Source organism: Tamandua tetradactyla, chromosome 10 (assembly GCF_023851605.1).
Source record: "Tamandua tetradactyla isolate mTamTet1 chromosome 10, mTamTet1.pri, whole genome shotgun sequence".
In the NCBI taxonomy this organism is placed as follows: domain Eukaryota; kingdom Metazoa; phylum Chordata; class Mammalia; order Pilosa; family Myrmecophagidae; genus Tamandua; species Tamandua tetradactyla.
In genome coordinates, this window is record NC_135336.1 from 108,991,588 (window position 1) to 109,009,483 (window position 17,896).

General features: G+C 40.3%; 1 protein-coding gene across 10 annotated transcripts in view; it reads left to right on the plus strand.

Moving 5' to 3' along the window:
• DIP2A (disco interacting protein 2 homolog A) overlaps positions 1-17,896 on the plus strand; it is a 189,644-nt gene that overhangs the window by 153,317 nt on the left and 18,431 nt on the right. For 7 of the 10 annotated variants that reach the window (XR_013158765.1, XM_077119265.1, XM_077119267.1 and 4 more), the window contains one exon: positions 1,177-1,300. The exons of 1 other annotated variant lie outside the window; for it this stretch is intronic. Coding sequence is in view for 7 of the 9 variants with exons in the window: in XM_077119265.1 (XP_076975380.1) it covers positions 1,177-1,300 (124 nt within the window). In the remaining 2 variants the exon portion in view is untranslated. Of the gene's footprint in view, positions 1-1,176; positions 1,301-16,091; positions 16,190-17,896 lie in introns of all 10 variants that reach the window. 2 more of the 10 variants (XR_013158766.1, XM_077119271.1) reach the window with 2 other exon arrangements.

Here is a 17,896-nt window from a genome sequence, read left to right on the forward strand (position 1 = left end):
GTTTGCTCAGAGACATTGGTCGGTTGTGGGTCTTTCTCCCCAGCAGGGGCAGCCTGGGCGTGAGTCTGGTGTCCTGCCCTGTCCTAAATGGTGCCTAACTAGGTAGAGATTGGCAAGGCTGCTGGGATTTGATACCTCTCAGGGTCCCACCTGGAGCTCAGGGTCTTCCCCTGCAGGCAGGAGTTACAAGGAGATTCTCTGCCCTCACTTGTGCTCAGGGATACCACTTAGAATTATGTTTGCCACTCTGTTTCTTTAAGCTTTCTGCCACTCAGAGAAGCCACAAGTCAGGGAGAAGGTTATTAGGCTGGCCTGTCCTGGAGTTTTGCGATTATTAGACTGAATCGTACTTCTTACGTTCTTACAAACACTTAAAGCAGCTGTGAGGCCTGCCTGAGATTTCATCCCAGGGTCAGAGTGGAATGAGTTCATGCAGCAGAGGGAGGGAGACGACAAGGAGTTTCTGCTGTCATTAGACTGGCCACACTCCCCGGTGTCCGAGTGTCCATCAGCAGGAAGAAGTGGCGAGTAAGTTGTAGAGCTGGTGCTGGAGAGCTCGGTGCCATGTGAGGGCAGCGCCGGGCTGCAGGGACCAGCAGGGGCAGGTCCAAGCGCACTCAGATCAGGCCTGCAGCTCATCTTTCTTAGGGATGCTTGCTCATTTCTGTTTATCTCTCATTTGTGTTTATTTATATTCAGGGAAATGGTCCCTTCTGGGGACAGAGCAGATAGAAATGGAAGGTAATATGCAGGCAGACTGGTGATAATTTATTTCAGAAAAGAAAAGTTGAGACCACATGGCTCGATATTAATAGGTTATGAGAACCTGGATAATTCTAATTTCTTTAAATTTGAAATATTTCATTGAAAAAGTCAAAAAAGTTTTATTTAGTAGCCGCATCTTTGACTCTGTCCTGTATATCTAGGGGAAACTCAGGAAATGCTCAACTGCCCACTCCTCCACCCTTGGAAACCATGCTTTTCTAATACAGATGATCAGGAAAGAGGCAGGTTTTTGCGACTAAGATGTTGTCATGGTTTCTAATCATAGGATTTTAGAGTACAGTGGTTTGCACATAGTTTGAACCCAGTGTTTTGAGGAAACCACCACCACCACCACCCCCCCCCCCCGCCTTTATCAGCACACGTACGAAGTCCTCGACGATTCCCTTCTAGGGCACAGTCATCAGCACTGCAACCTGTGTCCAGCTGCACAAGAAGGCCGAGCGGGTGGCTGCTGCCTTGATGGAGAAGGGCAGGCTGAATGTCGGGGACCACGTGGCTTTGGTCTATCCCCCAGGTGAGCCACCGAGATGCCCCCTCCTCCCTGCGTGTGCACTTCACACCTCTCTCTCCCTCATGCCCCGTGTGCCGTCTGCCATCAGGTTCTCAAACCCCTTTCTTATACATGCATACTGACCCCTGTAAATTTTTAGAGGTCCGGTGATTTTATTCATACTTTTTTTTAATGCAGTCTTTAGTTTCCTTTTGCTTTTTTAATCTGGCTCTCCTGCCTCATTTCTCCTCTCCCCCGGTTGTTAACTATATCAAGTTCCTACTGAGGACCCCACATTCCCCCCCCAGGCACTCGTGGTCATATGTCGTTGTACATGTGTGTACAAATGCACACACGTGCTGAACGTGAATTTTTTGGTCCACGTGTTATGAAGTTGAGAGACTATCTCATGTGTATCTTCTTGCCTCTTGCTTTTTCTCACTGAAGATCACTTTGTGAAAATCCCTCCACCTCGCCTGGTGTGACCTTAACAGCAGCAGAGCCCCGCTCCCAGAAGGGGTCTCTCAGGCCAGTGGGGGGCATGCTGGGCCGCGCTTCCTCAGACAGCCTGCATGTCTGCCTGTCCTGGTCATTCTGGGAGACAGACATCCATGAGCAGGAGGGCCGGGTCAGAAGTCATCTGTGCCATTACATTGCTTTCCGAAAGGATGGAGACCCTTTACATTTCTGTCAGCTGGTATGAGAAGGCCTCGGCAGAGGAACTAAAGGTCATTTTAGTTTTGCCTATCTTAGCCCTTGCCTGTTTTTTTTATTAAGTTTTAAATTTTTTTTAAAAAATGACAAAGAAACACAAACATTCTTAACATATGATCATTCTGTTCTACATATATAATCAGTAATTCACAATATCACATAGTTGCATATTCATCATCATGATCGTTTCTTAGAACATTTGCATCAATTCAGAAAAAGAAATAAAAAGACAACAGAAAGAGAAATAAAACTAAAACAAAAAAAGAATTATACATACCATATCGTTTAGCCCTCCCTTTCATTGATCACTAGCATTTCGAACTAAATTTATTTTAACATTTGTTCCCCCTATTATTTATTTTTATTCAGTATGTTCTACTCATGTGTTGACAAGGTAGATAAAAGAAGCATCAGACACAAGGTTTTCACAGTCACACAGTCACATTGTGAAAGCTGTATCGTTAAACAATCATCATCAAGAAACAGGGCTACTAGAACACATCTCTGTATTTTCAGGCGGTTCCCTCCAGCCTCTCCATTACATCTTGAATAACAAGGTGATATCTACTTAATGTGTAAGAATAACCTCCAGGATAACCTCTCGACTCTGTTTGGAATCTCTCAGCCATTGACACTTTGTCTTATCTCACTCTTCCCCCTTTTGGTCGAGAAGGTTTTTCTCAATCCCTTGATGCTGAGTCTCAGCTCATTCTAGGATTTCTGTCCCACGTTGCCAGGAAGGTGCACACCCCTCGGAGTCATGTCCCATGTAGACAGGGGAAGGGTGGTGAGTTTGCTTGTTGTGTTGGCTGGAGAGACCGGCCACATCTGAGCAACCAAAGAGGTTCTCTTGGGTGTGACTCTTAGGCCTAATTTTAAGTAGACTTGACCTATCCTTTGTGAGGTTAAGTTTCATATGAACAAACCCCAAGACTGGGGCTCTGCCTATAGCTTTGGTTGTCCACACTGCTTGTGAGAATATCAAGAATTCAACTTGGGGAAGTTGAATTTCTCCCCGTTCTCACCACTCCCCAAAGGGGGCTTTGCAGATACTTTTCCACTCACTGATTGAATCACTCTGGGATTCATTGGGGCATCACTCTGGACAAACCAGCAAAATCTCATATCCTACCTGAGATTCCAAGTACTTATGGCGTTCAATCAAACTATCTACATAAGTTATATTAGGAAATGCACTAGTCAAAATATAAATTTTGTAACAAACATTTTTTGCTTTAGTCTCACACGGAAGGTGACATTTTAAAATATTAATTACCATCTATTATCAGTACCCTGCAATAATGACATTCCTTTGTTCTTCCTCATGCAAGAACATTTTTAAAATTGTACCTTGTACATTTCACTATTATTATACACTCTAGGCATTCCTAGATTATACCATCTTGATCTTTAACATCTATCTTTCTTTCTGATTTCATTTATGTCCCCAGCCCCCCTCCCTCTATCATTCTCACATGCAGCTTCATTCAGTGTTTTAACATAATTGTATTATAGTTAGGTAGTATTGTGCTGTCCATTTCTGAGTTTTTATCCAGTCCTGTTGCAGTCTGTATCCCTTCAGCTCCAATTACCCAATATCTTACCCTATTTCTATCTCCTGATGGTCTCTGTTACCAACGAAATATTCCAAGTTTATTCACTAATGTCAGTTCATATCAATGAGACCATACAGTATTTGTCCTTTAGTTTTTGGCTAGTCTCACTCAGCATATGTTCTCAAGGTCCATCCATGTTGTTATATACTTCACAAGTTTATTCTGTCTTAAAACTGCATAATATTCCATCGTGTGTATATACCACAGTTTGTTTAGCCACTCGTCTGTTGATGGACGTTTTGGCTGTTTCCATCTCCTTGCAATTGTAAATAATGCTGCTATAAACATTGGTGTGCAAATGTCCATTTGTGTCTTTGCCCTTAAGTCCTCTGAGTAGATACCTAGCAATGGTATTGCTGGGTCATGTGGCAATTCTATATTCAGCTTTTTGAGGAACCACAGTGGTTGTACCATTTGACATTCCCACCAACAGTGAATAAGTGTGCCTCTTTCTCCACATCCTCTCCAGCACTTGTCATTTTCTGTTTTGTTGATAATGGCCATTCTGGTGGGTGTGAGATGATATCTCATTGTGGTTTTGATTTGCATTTCTCTAATGGCCAGGGACGTTGAGCATCTCTTCATGGACCTTTTGGCCATTTGTATTTCCTCTTCTGATAGGTGTCTGTTCAAGTCTTTTTCCCATTTTGTAACTGGATTGGCTGTCTTTTTGTTGTTCTGGATACTAGACCTTTATCTGATATGTCGTTTCCAAATATTGTCTCCTATTGTGTAAACTGTCTTTTTACTTTCTTGATGAAGTTCTTTGATGCACAAAAGTGTTTAATTTTGAGGAGCTCCCATTTATTTCTTTCTTTCTTCAGTGCTCTTGCTTTAGGTGTAAGGTCCATAAAACCACCTCCAATTATAAGATTTATAAGATATCTCCCTACATTTTCCTCTAACTGTTTTATGGTCTTAGACTTAATGTTTAGATCTTTGATCCATTTTGAGTTAACTTTTGTATAGGGTGTGAGATACGTACGGGTCCTCTTTCATTCTTTTGCATATGAATATCCAGTTTCCAGGCACCATTTATTGAAGAGACTGTGCTGTCCCAAATGAGTTGGCTTGACTGCCTTATCAAAGATCAAATATCCATAGATGAGAGGGTCTATATCTGAGCACTCTATTCGATTCCATTGGTCAACATATCTATCTTTATGCCAGTACCATGCTGTTTTGACCACTGTGGCTTCATAATATGCCTTTAAGTCAGGCAGCGTGAGACCTCCAGCTTCGTTTTTTTTCCTCAGGATACTTTTAGCAATTCGGGGTACCCTGCCTTTCCAGATAAATTTGCTTATTGGTTTTTCTATTTCTGAAAAGTACGTTGTTGGGATTTTGGTTGGTATTGCATTGAATCTGTAAATCAATTTAGGTAGAATTGACATCTTAACTATATGTAGTCTTCCAGTCCATCTACACTGTATGCCCTTCCATCTATTTAGGTCTTCTGTGATTTCTTTTAACAGTCTTGTAGTTTTATTTGTATAGGTCTTTTGTCTCTTTAGTTAAATTTATTCCTAAGTATTTTATTCTTTTAGCTGCAATTGTAAATGGAATTCGTTTCTTGATTTCCCCCTCAGCTTGTTCATTGCTAGTGTATAGAAACACTACAGATTTTTGAATGTTGATCTTGTAACCTGCCACTTTGCTGTACTCGTTTATTAGCTCTAGTAGTTTTGCTGTGGACTTTTCGAGGTTTTTGACATATAGTATCATACCATCTGCAAATAGTGATAGTTTTACTTCTTCCTTTCCAATTTTGATGCCTTGTATTTCTTTTTCTTGCCTAATTGTTCTGGCTAGAACTTCCAACACAATGTTGAATAACAGTGGTGATAGTGGACATCCTTGTCTTGTTCCTGATGTTAGGGGGAAAGTTTTCAGCTTTTCCCCATTGAGGACGATATTAGTTGTGGGTTTTTCATGTATTCCCTTTATCATTTTAAGGAAATTCCCTTGTGTTCCTATCCTTGGAAGTGTTTTCAACAGCAGAGGATGTTCAATTTTGTCAGATGCCTTCTCTGCATCAATTGAGATGATCATGTGATTTTTCTGTTTTGATTTGTTGATATGGTATATTGTATTAATTGATTTTCTTATGTTGAACCATCCTTGCATACCTGGGGTGAATCCTACTTGGTCATGATGTATAATTCTTTTAATGTGTTGCTGGATTTGATTTGCTAGAATTTTGTTGAGGATTTTTGCATCTGTATTGATTAGAAAGATTGGTCTGTAGTTTTCTTTTTCTGTAGTCTCTTTGCCTGGTTTTGGTATGAGGGTGATGTTGGCTTCATAGAATGAATTAGGTAGCTTTCCCTCCACTTCAATTTTTTTGAAGAGTTTGAACAGGATTGGTACTAATTCTTTCTGGAAAGTTTGGTAGAATTCACATGTGAAGCCGTCTGGTCCTGGACTTTTATTTTTGGTAAGCTTTTTTTTTTTTTTTTTATAACAAACAAAAAAACTATATTTCAGGTACAGCTTCATTCAGTGTTCCAACATAGTTACATTACACTTAGGTATTATTGTGCTGTCCATTTTTGAGTTTTTGTATCTAGTCCTGTTGCACAGTCTGTATCCCTTCAGCTCCAATTACCCATTATCTTACCCTGTTTCTAACTCCTGCTGGTCTCTGTTACCAATGATATATTCCAAGCTGATTCTCGAATGTCGGTTCACATCAGTGGGACCATACAGTATTTGTCCTTTAGTTTTTGGCTAGACTCACTCAGCATAATGTTCTCTAGGTCCATCCATGTTATTACATACTTCATAAGTTTAGTCTGTCTTAAAGCTGCATAATATTCCATCGTAGGTATACGCCCCAGTTTGTTTAGCCACTCGTCTGTTGATGGACATTTTGGCTGTTTCCATCTCTTTGCAATTGTAGATAATGCTGCTATAAACACTGGTGTGCAAATGTCCGTCTGTGTCTTTGCCCTTAAGTCCTTTGAGTAGATACCTAGCAGTGGTATTGCTGGGTCGTAATCCATTCTGCCATTCTATGTCTTTTGATTGGGAAATTCAGTCCATTAACTTTTAGTGTTATTACTGTTTGGATAATATTTTCCTCTACCATTTTGCCTTTTGTATTATGTATATCATATCTGACTTTCCTTCTTTGTACATCCTTCTCCATACCTCTCTCTTCTGTCTTTTCGTATCTGACTCTAGTGCTCCCTTTAGTATTTCTTGCAGAGCTGGTCTCTTGGTCACAAATTCTCTCAGTGACTTTTTGTCTATATATGTTTTAATTTCTCCTTCATTTTTGAAGGACAATTTTGCTGGATATAGAAGTCTTGGTTGGCAGTTTTTCTCTTTTAGTAATTTAAATATATCATCCCACTGTCTTCTAGCTTCCATGGTTTCTGCTGAGAAATCTACACATAGTCTTATTGGGTTTCCCTTGTATGTGACAGATTGTTTTTCTCTTGCTGCTTTCAAGATCCTCTCTTTCTCTTTGACCTCTGACATTCTAACTAGTAAGTGTCTTGGAGAACGCCTATTTGGGTCTATTCTCTTTGGGGTGCGCTGCACTTCTTGGATCTGCAAATTTAGATCTTTCATAAGAGTTGGGAAATTTTCAGTGATAATTTCTTCCATTAGTTTTTCTCCTCCTTTTCCCTTCTCTTCTTCTTCTGAGACACCCACAACACGTATATTTGTGCGCTTCATATTGTCATTCAGTTCCCTGATCCCCTGCTCAAGTTTTTCCATTCTTTTCCCTATAGTTTCTGTTTCTTTTTGGAATTCAGATGTTCCATCCTCCAGTTCACTAATTGTAGCTTCTGTCTCTTTAGATCTACCATTGTAGGTGTCCATTGTTTTTTCCATTTTTTCTTCTTTGTCCTTCACTCCCATAAGTTCTGTGATTTGTTTTTTCAGATTTTCTATTTCTTCTTTTTGTTCAGCCCATGTCTTCTTCATGTCCTCCCTCAATTTATTGATTTGGTTTTTGAAGAGTTTTTCCATTTCTGTTCGTATATTCAGCATTAGTTGTCTCAGCTCCTGTATCTCATTTGAACTATTGGTTTGTTCCTTTGACTGGGCCATATCTTCAATTTTCCGAGCGTCATCCATTATTTTCTGCTGGTGTCTGGGCATTTGATCAGATTTCCCTGGGTGTGGGACCCGGCTGGTTGAAAGGTTTTTCTGTGAAATCTTTGGGCTCTGTTTTTCTTTTCCTGCCCAGTAGGTGGCGCTCGTGGCGCTCGTCTGTCTGCGGGGCCCACCAGTAAAAGATGCTGTGCCTCCTTTAACTTGCCAATCCAAATCTTGCAGTCGGCCCGGGAAACCGCGCATGGAGCGGGGGGTCGCCGGCCGCCGCGGCTTGGGGGTGTGTCGGTCCAAACTGCCCAGCTGGCCCGAGACGCCAAGCATGACGGGAGGGCCCCGCTATCCAACGTTCCCAGTCGGACCGGGGAGCCATGTGCGTGGAGGGGACCCCAGTCGCCAGCCGCCCCGGCCGGGAAAACGCGCGCCCTTCGGATATCTCACCGCAGCGGATTCTCCCTGCCCGTTCAGCCGTTCCAGAATGGGGTACGCTGTCTTTTTGGTCTCTGTCGTGGCTCCGGGAGCTGTTTCGTATTGTTTCTGTTTCTTTAGTTGCTTTTCTGGAGGAGGAACTAAGACCCGCGCGTCTTAATAAGCCGCCATCTTTTCCGGAAGTCCCTCCTTGGTAAGCTTTTTAATGACTGATTCAATTTCTTTATTTGTGATTGGTTTGTTGAGGTCATCCATTTCTTCTTGAGTCAAAATTTGTTGTTCATGCCTTTGTAGGAAGTTGTCCATTTCGTCTACATTGTTATATTTTAACATAAAGTTGCTCATAATATCCTGTTATTACCTCCTTTATTTATGTAGGGTCAGTGGTTATGTCTCCTCTTCCATTTCTGATCTTATTTATTTGCATCCTCTCTCTTCTTTTTGTCAGTCTTGCTAAGGGCCCATCAATCATACTGATTTTCTCATAGAACCAACTTCTGGTTTTACTGATTTTCTCAATTGTTTTCATGTTCTCAATTTCATTTATTTCTGTTCTAATCTTTGTCATTCCTTTCCTTTTGCTTGCTTTGGGGTTAGTTTGCTGTTCTTTCTCCAGTTCTTCCAAGTGGACAGTTAATTCCTGTATTTTTGCCCTTTCTTCTTTTTTGATATAGGCATTTAGGGCAATAAATTTCCCTCTTAGCACTGCCTTTGCTGTATCCCATAAGTTTTGATATGTTATGTTGTCCTTTTCATTCGCCTCGAGATATTTACTGATTTCTCTTGTAATTTCTTCCTTGACCCACTACTTGTTTAAGAGTGTGTTGTTGAGCCTCCACATATTGGTGAATTTTCTGGTGCTCTGCCTATTATTGATTTCCAACTTCATTCCCTTATGATCTGAGAAAATGTTGTGTATGATTTCAGTCTTTTTAAATTTGTTGAGACTTGCTTTGTGACCCAGCATATGGTCTGTCTTTGAGAATGATCCATGAGCACTTGAGAAAAAGGTGTATCCTGCTGTTGTGGGGTATAATGTCCTATAAATGTCTGTTAAGTCTAGCTCATTTGTTGTAATATTCAAATTCTTTGTTTCTTTATTGATCCTCTGTCTAGATGTTCTGTCCATTGATGAGAGTGGTGAATCGATGTCTCCAACTATTATGGTAGATGTGTCTATTTCCCTTTTCAGTGTTTGCCTCATGTATTTTGGGGCATTCTGGTTCGGTGCATAAATATTTTTGATTCTTATGTCTTCATGTTGAATTGTTCCTTTTATTAGTAGATAGTATCCTTCTTTGTCTCTTAACTATTTTACATTTGAAGTCTAATTTGTTGGATATTAGTATAGCTACTCCTGCTCTTTTCTGGTTGTTATTTGCATGAAATATCTTTTCCCAACCTTTGACTTTCAACTTTTGTTTATCTTTGGATCTAAGATGTGTTTCCTGTAGACAGCATATAGAAGGATCCTGTTTTTTAATCCATTCTGCCAGTCTATGTCTTTTGATTGGGGAGTTCAATCCATTAACACACAGTGTTATGACTGTACGAGTAGTACTTTCTTCTACCATTTTGCCTTTTGTATTTTATATGTCATCTCTAATTTTCCTTTTTTCTACACTTTTCTCCATGCCTCTCTCTTCTGTATTTTTGTATCTGTCTCTAGTGCTCCCTTTAGTATTTCTTGCAGAGCTGGTCTCTTGGTCACAAATTCTCTCAGTGATTTTTTGTCTGAAAATGTTTTAATTTCTCCCTCATTTTTGAAGGACGATTTTGCAAGGTATAGAATTCTTGGTTGGCAGTTTTTCTCTTTTAGTAATTTAAATATATCATCCCACTGTCTTCTCACCTCCATGGTTTCTGCTGAGAAATCTACTCATCGTCTTATTGGGCTTCTCTTGTATGTGATGTATTGCTTTTCTCTTGCTGCTTTCAAGATCTTCTCTTTCTCTTTGACCTCTGTCATTCTGACTAGTAAGTGTCTTGGAGAACATCTATTTGGATCTGTTCTCTTTGGGGTACGCTGCACTTCTTGGATCTGTAATTTTAGATCTTTCGTAAGAGTTCGGAAATTTTCAGTGATCATTTCTTCCATTAGTTTTTCTCCTCCTTTTCCCTTCTCTTCTCCTTCCAGGACCCCCACAACACGTATATTTGTGCGCTTCATATTATCATTCAATTCCCTGAGTCCCTGCTCATATTTTTCCATTTTTTTCCCTATAGTTTCTGTATCTTGTCAGATTTCAGATGTTCCATCCTCCAGTTCACTAATCCTAACCTCTGTCTCTTGAAATCTACCATTGTAGGTTTCCATTGTTTTTGTTCATCTCTTCTACTGTACCTTTCATCCCCATAAGTTCCGTGATGTGTTTTTTCAGACTTTCCATTTCTTCTTTTTGTTCTTTCCTTGCCTTCTTCATATCCTCCCTCAACTCATTGATTTGGTTTTTGATGAGGTTTTCCATGTCTGTTCGTATATTCTGAATTAGTTGTTTCAGCTCTTCCATCTCATTTGAAGTATTGGTTTGTTCCTTTGACTGGGCCATATCTTCGATTTTCCCGGAGTGATTTGTTATTTTTTACTGGTGTCTAGACATTTAATTACCTTAATTAGTTTATTCTGGAGATTGCTTTCACTTCTCTTACCTAGGGTTTTCTTGCTAGATGAATTTGTTGTCTATGTGTTCTTTGACCTTCAGGTCAGCTTTTTCTGGACCTCTAGCTTAGGTTTTGTTTAACAGAGGATAATTTTTCAGTTCTTGTTTTCTTGTTTCTTGCCCTGCTTGTATGGTACCTTTTCCCTCCCCACCCTTAGGAGGGTCTACATAGGTATTATAGACCCCAGCCAGATTTTCCCAGACCAAACTGGCCTCCTGTCGGGGAAGGAGTCACCTGCGTCGATTTTCCCTGAGGGCGAGACCCAGCAGATTGAAAGACTTTCCTGTGAGGTGTCTGGGCTCTGTTTCTTATCCTGCCCAATATGTAGTGCTTGTCTGCCTGCAGGTCCCACCAGCATAAGATGATGCGGTACCTTTAAGTCTGGCAGACTCTCCCTGCTGGAAACGTGGTGGAGACAGAGGAGAGGTTGTAGGCTGGTGTTAATGGCTTCAAATTTCCAAGCCCTGGTGTCTGAATTCCTTCAGAGAGGAATTCCAACTGAGTTGGGCTTCACCCCTCCCCTGGGGAAGGCAGAGCCTCCAGACAAGCCCTCAAACGGGCTTGTTTCTGCCTATCTCTGGGCCAGTTGCAGCCTGAGAAGCACTGCCGCTGTATCCAAAGGCAGTCAAGCCTTTGTAGAAACACAGCCACAAAAACCTCTGTTTCTCTTTTATTTTTCTTTTTCCGTCAGCCCTGTCCCCTTGGGGCCGAGACAAAAATAAGCCACCCCTGCTTTGACCAGGTTCACCTGAGCTGGGGGCCTATTTTCAGTAGTCAGAATTTGTTTATTAATTCCACAATTGGCGTTTGGGTGGGCTCAGCCCCTGTTGTTGGTCAAGTCTCTTTTCTTTCCCTTCTGGGAAGCAGCCTGTGGGGAGGATCGCCGGCCATTGCGGCTTGGGGAACTCACGGTTCTGGGGAGACTCACAGCTGGTCCACCTGGTCCATATTGGGGTACGCTGTGTGTCTGGTCGCTGACATGGCCCCAGATGCTGTTCTGTACTGTTTCTGGTTATTTAGTAGTTGTTCTGGAGGATGAACTAAATTGCACACATTGCTAAGCTGGCATCTTGGCCACTGCTCCTCCATTGCTTGTTTTTAAAATAGTTTGCCTTGTGTCTTTAAACAATATTTTGTGGTTTTCTTAATATAGAGACTGTAACATTCTCTTTGAACTTATTCCTAAAATTTTTAATAGTTTAGTATTGTATGTAAAATATTTTTCCATTCCCATTTTTAGGAATGGAAAATTGCTAGAGAAAAGCTACACATTTTTATATATTATTATTATTGTATTACTTTTGTGTCTTCTACCTAGCCCCTTACCAAATTCTCTTAACTCAAGTAATTTTTGCCAAGAGGCTCTTGTATTCTGTAGGTAAATTCAGATAATTCACATCCTACCTTTTCATTGTTTATACCAGTTATTTTATTTCCTTGTCTTGCTGTATTTGCCAGAACCTCCAGGACAATGTAACTTAATAATGGTGAGAGTGAGCATCAATGTCTAATTCCCTTTTAAATTGAGATGATTTTGTATTTTGAGATTTAATGTAGTATTTGCTGTTATTGTAGCTATTGTTTTTTATAGTCTGTATTAAATGTAAATTATTTCCCTTCTCCTATTTATAGTTTTTTTAATTAGAAGTGACTGCCAAAGCTCTTTTAGAATCATTATGTGGTTTTCCCCCTTAATCTTTTGATGTAATGAATTTTAATGCAATATCACCATATACCAAAATACCCCTATGTTCCTATAATAACCCTGCCTGATCATAATGTAATTATTATTTCAGCTCATTGCTGGAGTCCATTGTTTATATTTTATTAAAATTTTTCACATCTTCATTTATAAGTGAGGCTAGACTTTAGTTTTCTATCTTTTTAACTTTGCTTATAGGTTTTGGTATTAATGTATGAAATGTATTGAGGATGTTTTCTTCTTTTTCATTGGTCTGACATTATTTAACTAGAATTATTTCTGTACTTTAAAAGCTAAACAGAGCTCGATTGAGAATCCTCCCCTATGATCTTGATGTCTTTTTGTTAACCTTTTTATAATAAAGTAAACTCACATAGAGAAAGCCCCACAAAGCAAACATATGACTGAATGAATTATCATAAAGCAAATACCCTGTAACCAATAGATCTTTACCAACTGTCCCTGAAATCCTTTTAATTTCCCGCTGTAATCAAACCTCCTCTTCAAAGTAACCACTTTCCTGATGCTCCAATCCTTTCCTTCCATTTCTGTGGTTTGCGCACCTACATGAGCATCCCTAGACACCACAGTTTAGCGTGCCACTGTGTTCAGAATGTGGTATTTCTCTGCCTGTTGGTGTGCAGGCTCCCTCTGGCCCTCTTGTAGAAGGCCCTGTGTGGCCTGCGGGATTCCCCGCAGCCTGCTTCTGCAGCCTGTGCCCTCCCCACATGCCCTGTATTTCCTGAAAACTGGCAGGTGAGTCCAGATACTGGATCAGCTTGGGTTCACTTCCTTTGGCAAGACTGTTGTGGTCCTTCAAAAACCACAAAATACAGTGTTATCTCTCCTTTTGTGGTACTGACAGCTGTTGATGCTCTGTATTCTAGACCATTAACTTGTTAGGAATCCCAAAACAGTGATACTCCAATTCTTTCATTTCTTTTTTCATTTATTAGCAATAAACCTCTAATAAACAGACATTTCCCCTCGTCTAGCATTTGGTCACCCAGTGGTAGAATTCATATCTGAAAAACAAAGTAAGTGTTGATTCTTTTCCTTTATCAGTTTTCAATAAAATGAATTTTGATTCCTCTCACATGCCAAAGGTAACCAATGAAGTTTTTAAAAAAATATCATTATGAAGTCATGGATCTTAACATATTTGGTAGGTTTCAACCCATGGAGACTGTTTTCAGTATTGAAGCTGAAGATAACCCCATCTTTGGCCAGTGGGAGACTTCATATTGGCTCTGAGTCCTGTGGACATGCTCCTGTTTGCTCCTGGCCCATCTCCTCTGCCTTCTACTTTAGACCCGAAATAAGCCATTTCCCACCTGTTTTGGTGTTTCAAGAACAAAATCTGGGCAGAAGGGATGCCACTGTGCTGCCTTTGTTTGCAGGCCTCTTCAGGAACAGAGCTTGGAACTATAAATAAATATAAATTATACTCTTAGAGATGTTCATGCTGATACTTAGGTATCAGCCTTAGGTGTTCATGCTGATACTTCCAATTCAAATTCAGAACCATATCATTTTTACTAAACCTCTTTACTACATTATATGTGTATCTCCCTTTTTCCATACTGTGATTCCTGGTTCTTCAGAACAGAGGAAATGACAGAATTAGAGTGCAGACAGCCCTCATTTTATCACACTTCACATTAGTACACTTCGCAGGTACTCTGTTTTTTACACATGGAAGGTTTCTGGCACTTCTGTGCAGAGCAGGTCTGTCAGCACCATTTCTCCAAGCACGCACTCACTTCATGACTGTGTCACGTTTTGGTAATTTTCACAATATTTCAAACTTTTTCATTAATAATATGTCTGTGATGGTGATCTGCAGTCTGTGATGTTATTGTTGTAGTTTTGGGGTGCCGTGACCCACACCCATATAAGATGGCAAACTTCCCAATAAATGTTGTGTGCTGACTGTTCCACTGACCAGCTGTTTCATCTCTTTTCCTCTTCTTGGACCTCCCTTTTCCCTGAGACACAACATTGAAATCAGGGCAAATAATAACCTTACAGTGATCTCTTAAGTGTCCAAGTGAAAAGGAAGAATCACACATCTCTCATTTTAAAGCAGAAGCAAAATTGTTAAGTTTAGTGAGAAAGGCATGTCGGAAGATGAGACAGGCCAAAAGCTCAGCCTCTTGCATCCAACAGTTAGTTGTGAATGTAAAGGAAGAGTTCTTAAAGGAAATTGTAAGTACTTCTTCAGTGAGCACCCAAAAAATTCAAAAGCAGAATAGCCTTATTGCTGATACAGAAAAAGCCTTAAGGGCCTGGATAGAAGAGCAAACCAGACACCACAGCCCCTTAGCCAAAGGCTCCTCCAGAGTAGGGCCCAGCTCCCTTCAATTCCACGAAGGCTGAGCGAGGTGAGGAAGCTGCGGGAGAAAAGTTTGACGCTAAGAGGTTGGTCCATGAGGTTTAAGGAAAGAAGCCGAGTATCTCCCTGACATCAAAATGTGAGATGAGGCAGCAGGTGCTGCTGTAGAAGCTGCAGCAGGTTGACCAGAAGACCTGGCTAAGGTCATTGATAAAGGTGGCTATACTAAAAAGCAGGTTTTCAATGTAGGAGAAACAGCCTTTCATTGGAAGAAGATGCCATCTAGGACTTTTACAGCCTGAGAGAAGTCAGTGCCTGGAGTCAAAGGACAGGCTGACTTTTATTAGGGGTTAATGCGCCATGTGACTTTATTTAAGTTGAGGCCAATGTTCATTTACCATTCTGAAAATCCTGGGGCCCTTAAGAATTATGCCAAGTTGCCTCGCCTGTGCTCAATAAATGAAACAGGAAAGCCTGATGACAGCATTTCTGTTTACAACATGGTTTACTTAATATTTTAAGCTCATTGTTGAGACTAATCCTCCAAAAAAGTAATTCCTTTTACACATTACTGCCCATTGATAACGCATCTGGTCACCCGAGAGCTGCACAGGGAGGTGAATGTTGTTTTCATGCTGCTAACACAACATCCGTTCTGCATTCCGTGGATCCGGGAGTCAATTTGACTTTCAGTTCTTATTATTTAAGAAATACATTTCATAGATAGTGATTCCTGTGATGGATCTGGGCAAAGTCAGTTGAAAACCTTTTGGAAAGGACTCACCATTCCAGATGCAGTGAGAACATTTGTGACTCATGGGAGGAAGTCAGAATATCAACATTAACGGGAGTCTGAAGAAGTTGATTCCAACCCTCATGAATGACTTTGAGGAATTCAAGACTTCGTTGGAGGAAGTCACTGCAGATGTGGCAGAGATAGCAAGAGAGCTAGAATGAGAAGTGGGGCCTGAAGATGGGACTGAATTGCTGCAATTTTAATGATGAGGAGATGCTTCTTATAGATGAGTAAAGAAAGTAGTTTCTCAAGATGGAATCTACCCCTGGTGAGGATGCTGTGAACACTGTTGAAATGGCAACAAAGGATGTCAAATATCAGCTGAGTTGATAAAGCAGCAGTAGGGTCTGAGAGGATAGACTAATTTTGAAAGAAGTTCTGCTGAAAGTAAAATGCTATCAAATAGCATCACATGCGACAGAATAATCTTTTGTGAAAGGAATTTAATTGATGCATCGTACTTCATTGCTGTCTTATTTAATAAATTGCCACAGCCCCCCAGCCTTGGGCAGCCACCACTGTTGATGACAGCCATCAACACCACGGCCGGACCCTCCATCAGCAGAAAGATTACGACTCACTGAAGGCTCAGGTGATGGTTAGCTTTTTTTTTCAGCGATAAAGTATTTTTAATTAAGGAATGTACATTTGCTTTAGACATAATGCTATCACACACTTAATAGACTACTGATAGTGTAACATAACTTTTATATATACTGGGAAACCACAAAACTCATGTGACTCTTATTCTTGCAATATTTGCTTTATCATCCCCAAGGTGTGCCTGTATCCAACTCGCCTGTTTGCTTTATCTCACAGCATACAGCACTCTCGCAATAATAAGAGGTGACGCCATCACCACCTATCTTATTCCTGAAAACAGTTGAGGTTTTTTGCATGTGCTCTCTCCATCCTCTCCCTTTTGCTTGTGTCTGAGGAGGGTCTTCATACAGCTCACCTCTCAGTGTTGACTCTCATTTGGTTTTGGTCCCACAAGGAGCTGGATTTCAGTTCCTGCCTCCACGGCTCTTGGCCTCTTGTTATCAGATGGAATCTTAAGGAGGGGCTTGTTCTTGTTTGTTAATAATGGTTGGTGTATTTTATAAGTTAATTTTGCTAGATAAATTCTCGAGGATCACAAATATATTGCTCCATTTTCTTCTGGTATAACATGTGCTGTCAACAAGTCTGATGATCTAATTCTCTTTCCTTGTGAATCCTCTGCTGTTTGTGTATACGTACCAAAAGGATATTTTCTTTTTCTTTAACATGTTGTCTTTTTTTTTTTTACATCTTTTTTTATTAATTAAAAAAAATTACAAGAAACACAACCATTCCCAACACATACACTCAGCAATTCACAGTATCATCACATAGTTGCATGTTCATCCTCATGATCATTTCCCAGAACATTAGCATCAATTCAGAAAAAGAAATAAAAAGGCAACAGAAAAATATAACAAACAAAAAAAAATTTTTACAGGCCATACCCCTTACTGATCCCTTTCATTGATCACTAGCATCTCAAACTAAATCTATTTAACATTTGTTCCCCCTATTATTTATTTTTATTCCATATGTTCCTCTCATCTGTTGACAAGGTAGATAAAAGGAGCATCAGACACAAGGGTTTCACAAGCACACAGTCACATTGTGAAAGCTATATCATTATACAGTCATCATCAAGAAACCTGGCTACTGGAACACAGTTCTACATTTTCAGGCAGTTCCCTCCAGCCTCTCCATTGCATCTTGGATAACAAGGTGATATCTACTTAATGCATAAGAATAACCTCCAGGGTAACTTCTCGACTCTGTTTGGAATCTCTCAGCCTTTGACACTTTGTCTCATTTCACTCTTCCCCCTTTTGGTCGAGAAGATTTTCTCAATCCCTTGATGCTGGGTCTCAGCTCATTCTGTGATTTCTGTCCCACGCTGCCAGGAAGATCCACACCCCTGGGAGTCATGTCCCACGTAGACAGGGGAGGGTGGTGAGTCTGCTTGCTGTGTTGGCTGGAGAGAGAGGCCACATCTGAGCAAACTGTTGTCTTGATGTTGGTTGTTCTGGGTCAGCATTCTCTTGTACAAAGGATCTTTCAATATGTAGCTTCCAATCTTTTCTTTTTTTACTCCAAGAAAATGTTCTTGAAAAATAGTTTTTTCTGTTTATTGTCTTCCCTTGCTTGTGATTCCTTGCATTCTTATTATCATAAGATTTTTGTCTTAGATTATTTGTGGTAGATTTTTTTTGTCTTTAATATTTGTCATTAATTTTTTAGTCATTTCTATTTCTTACTG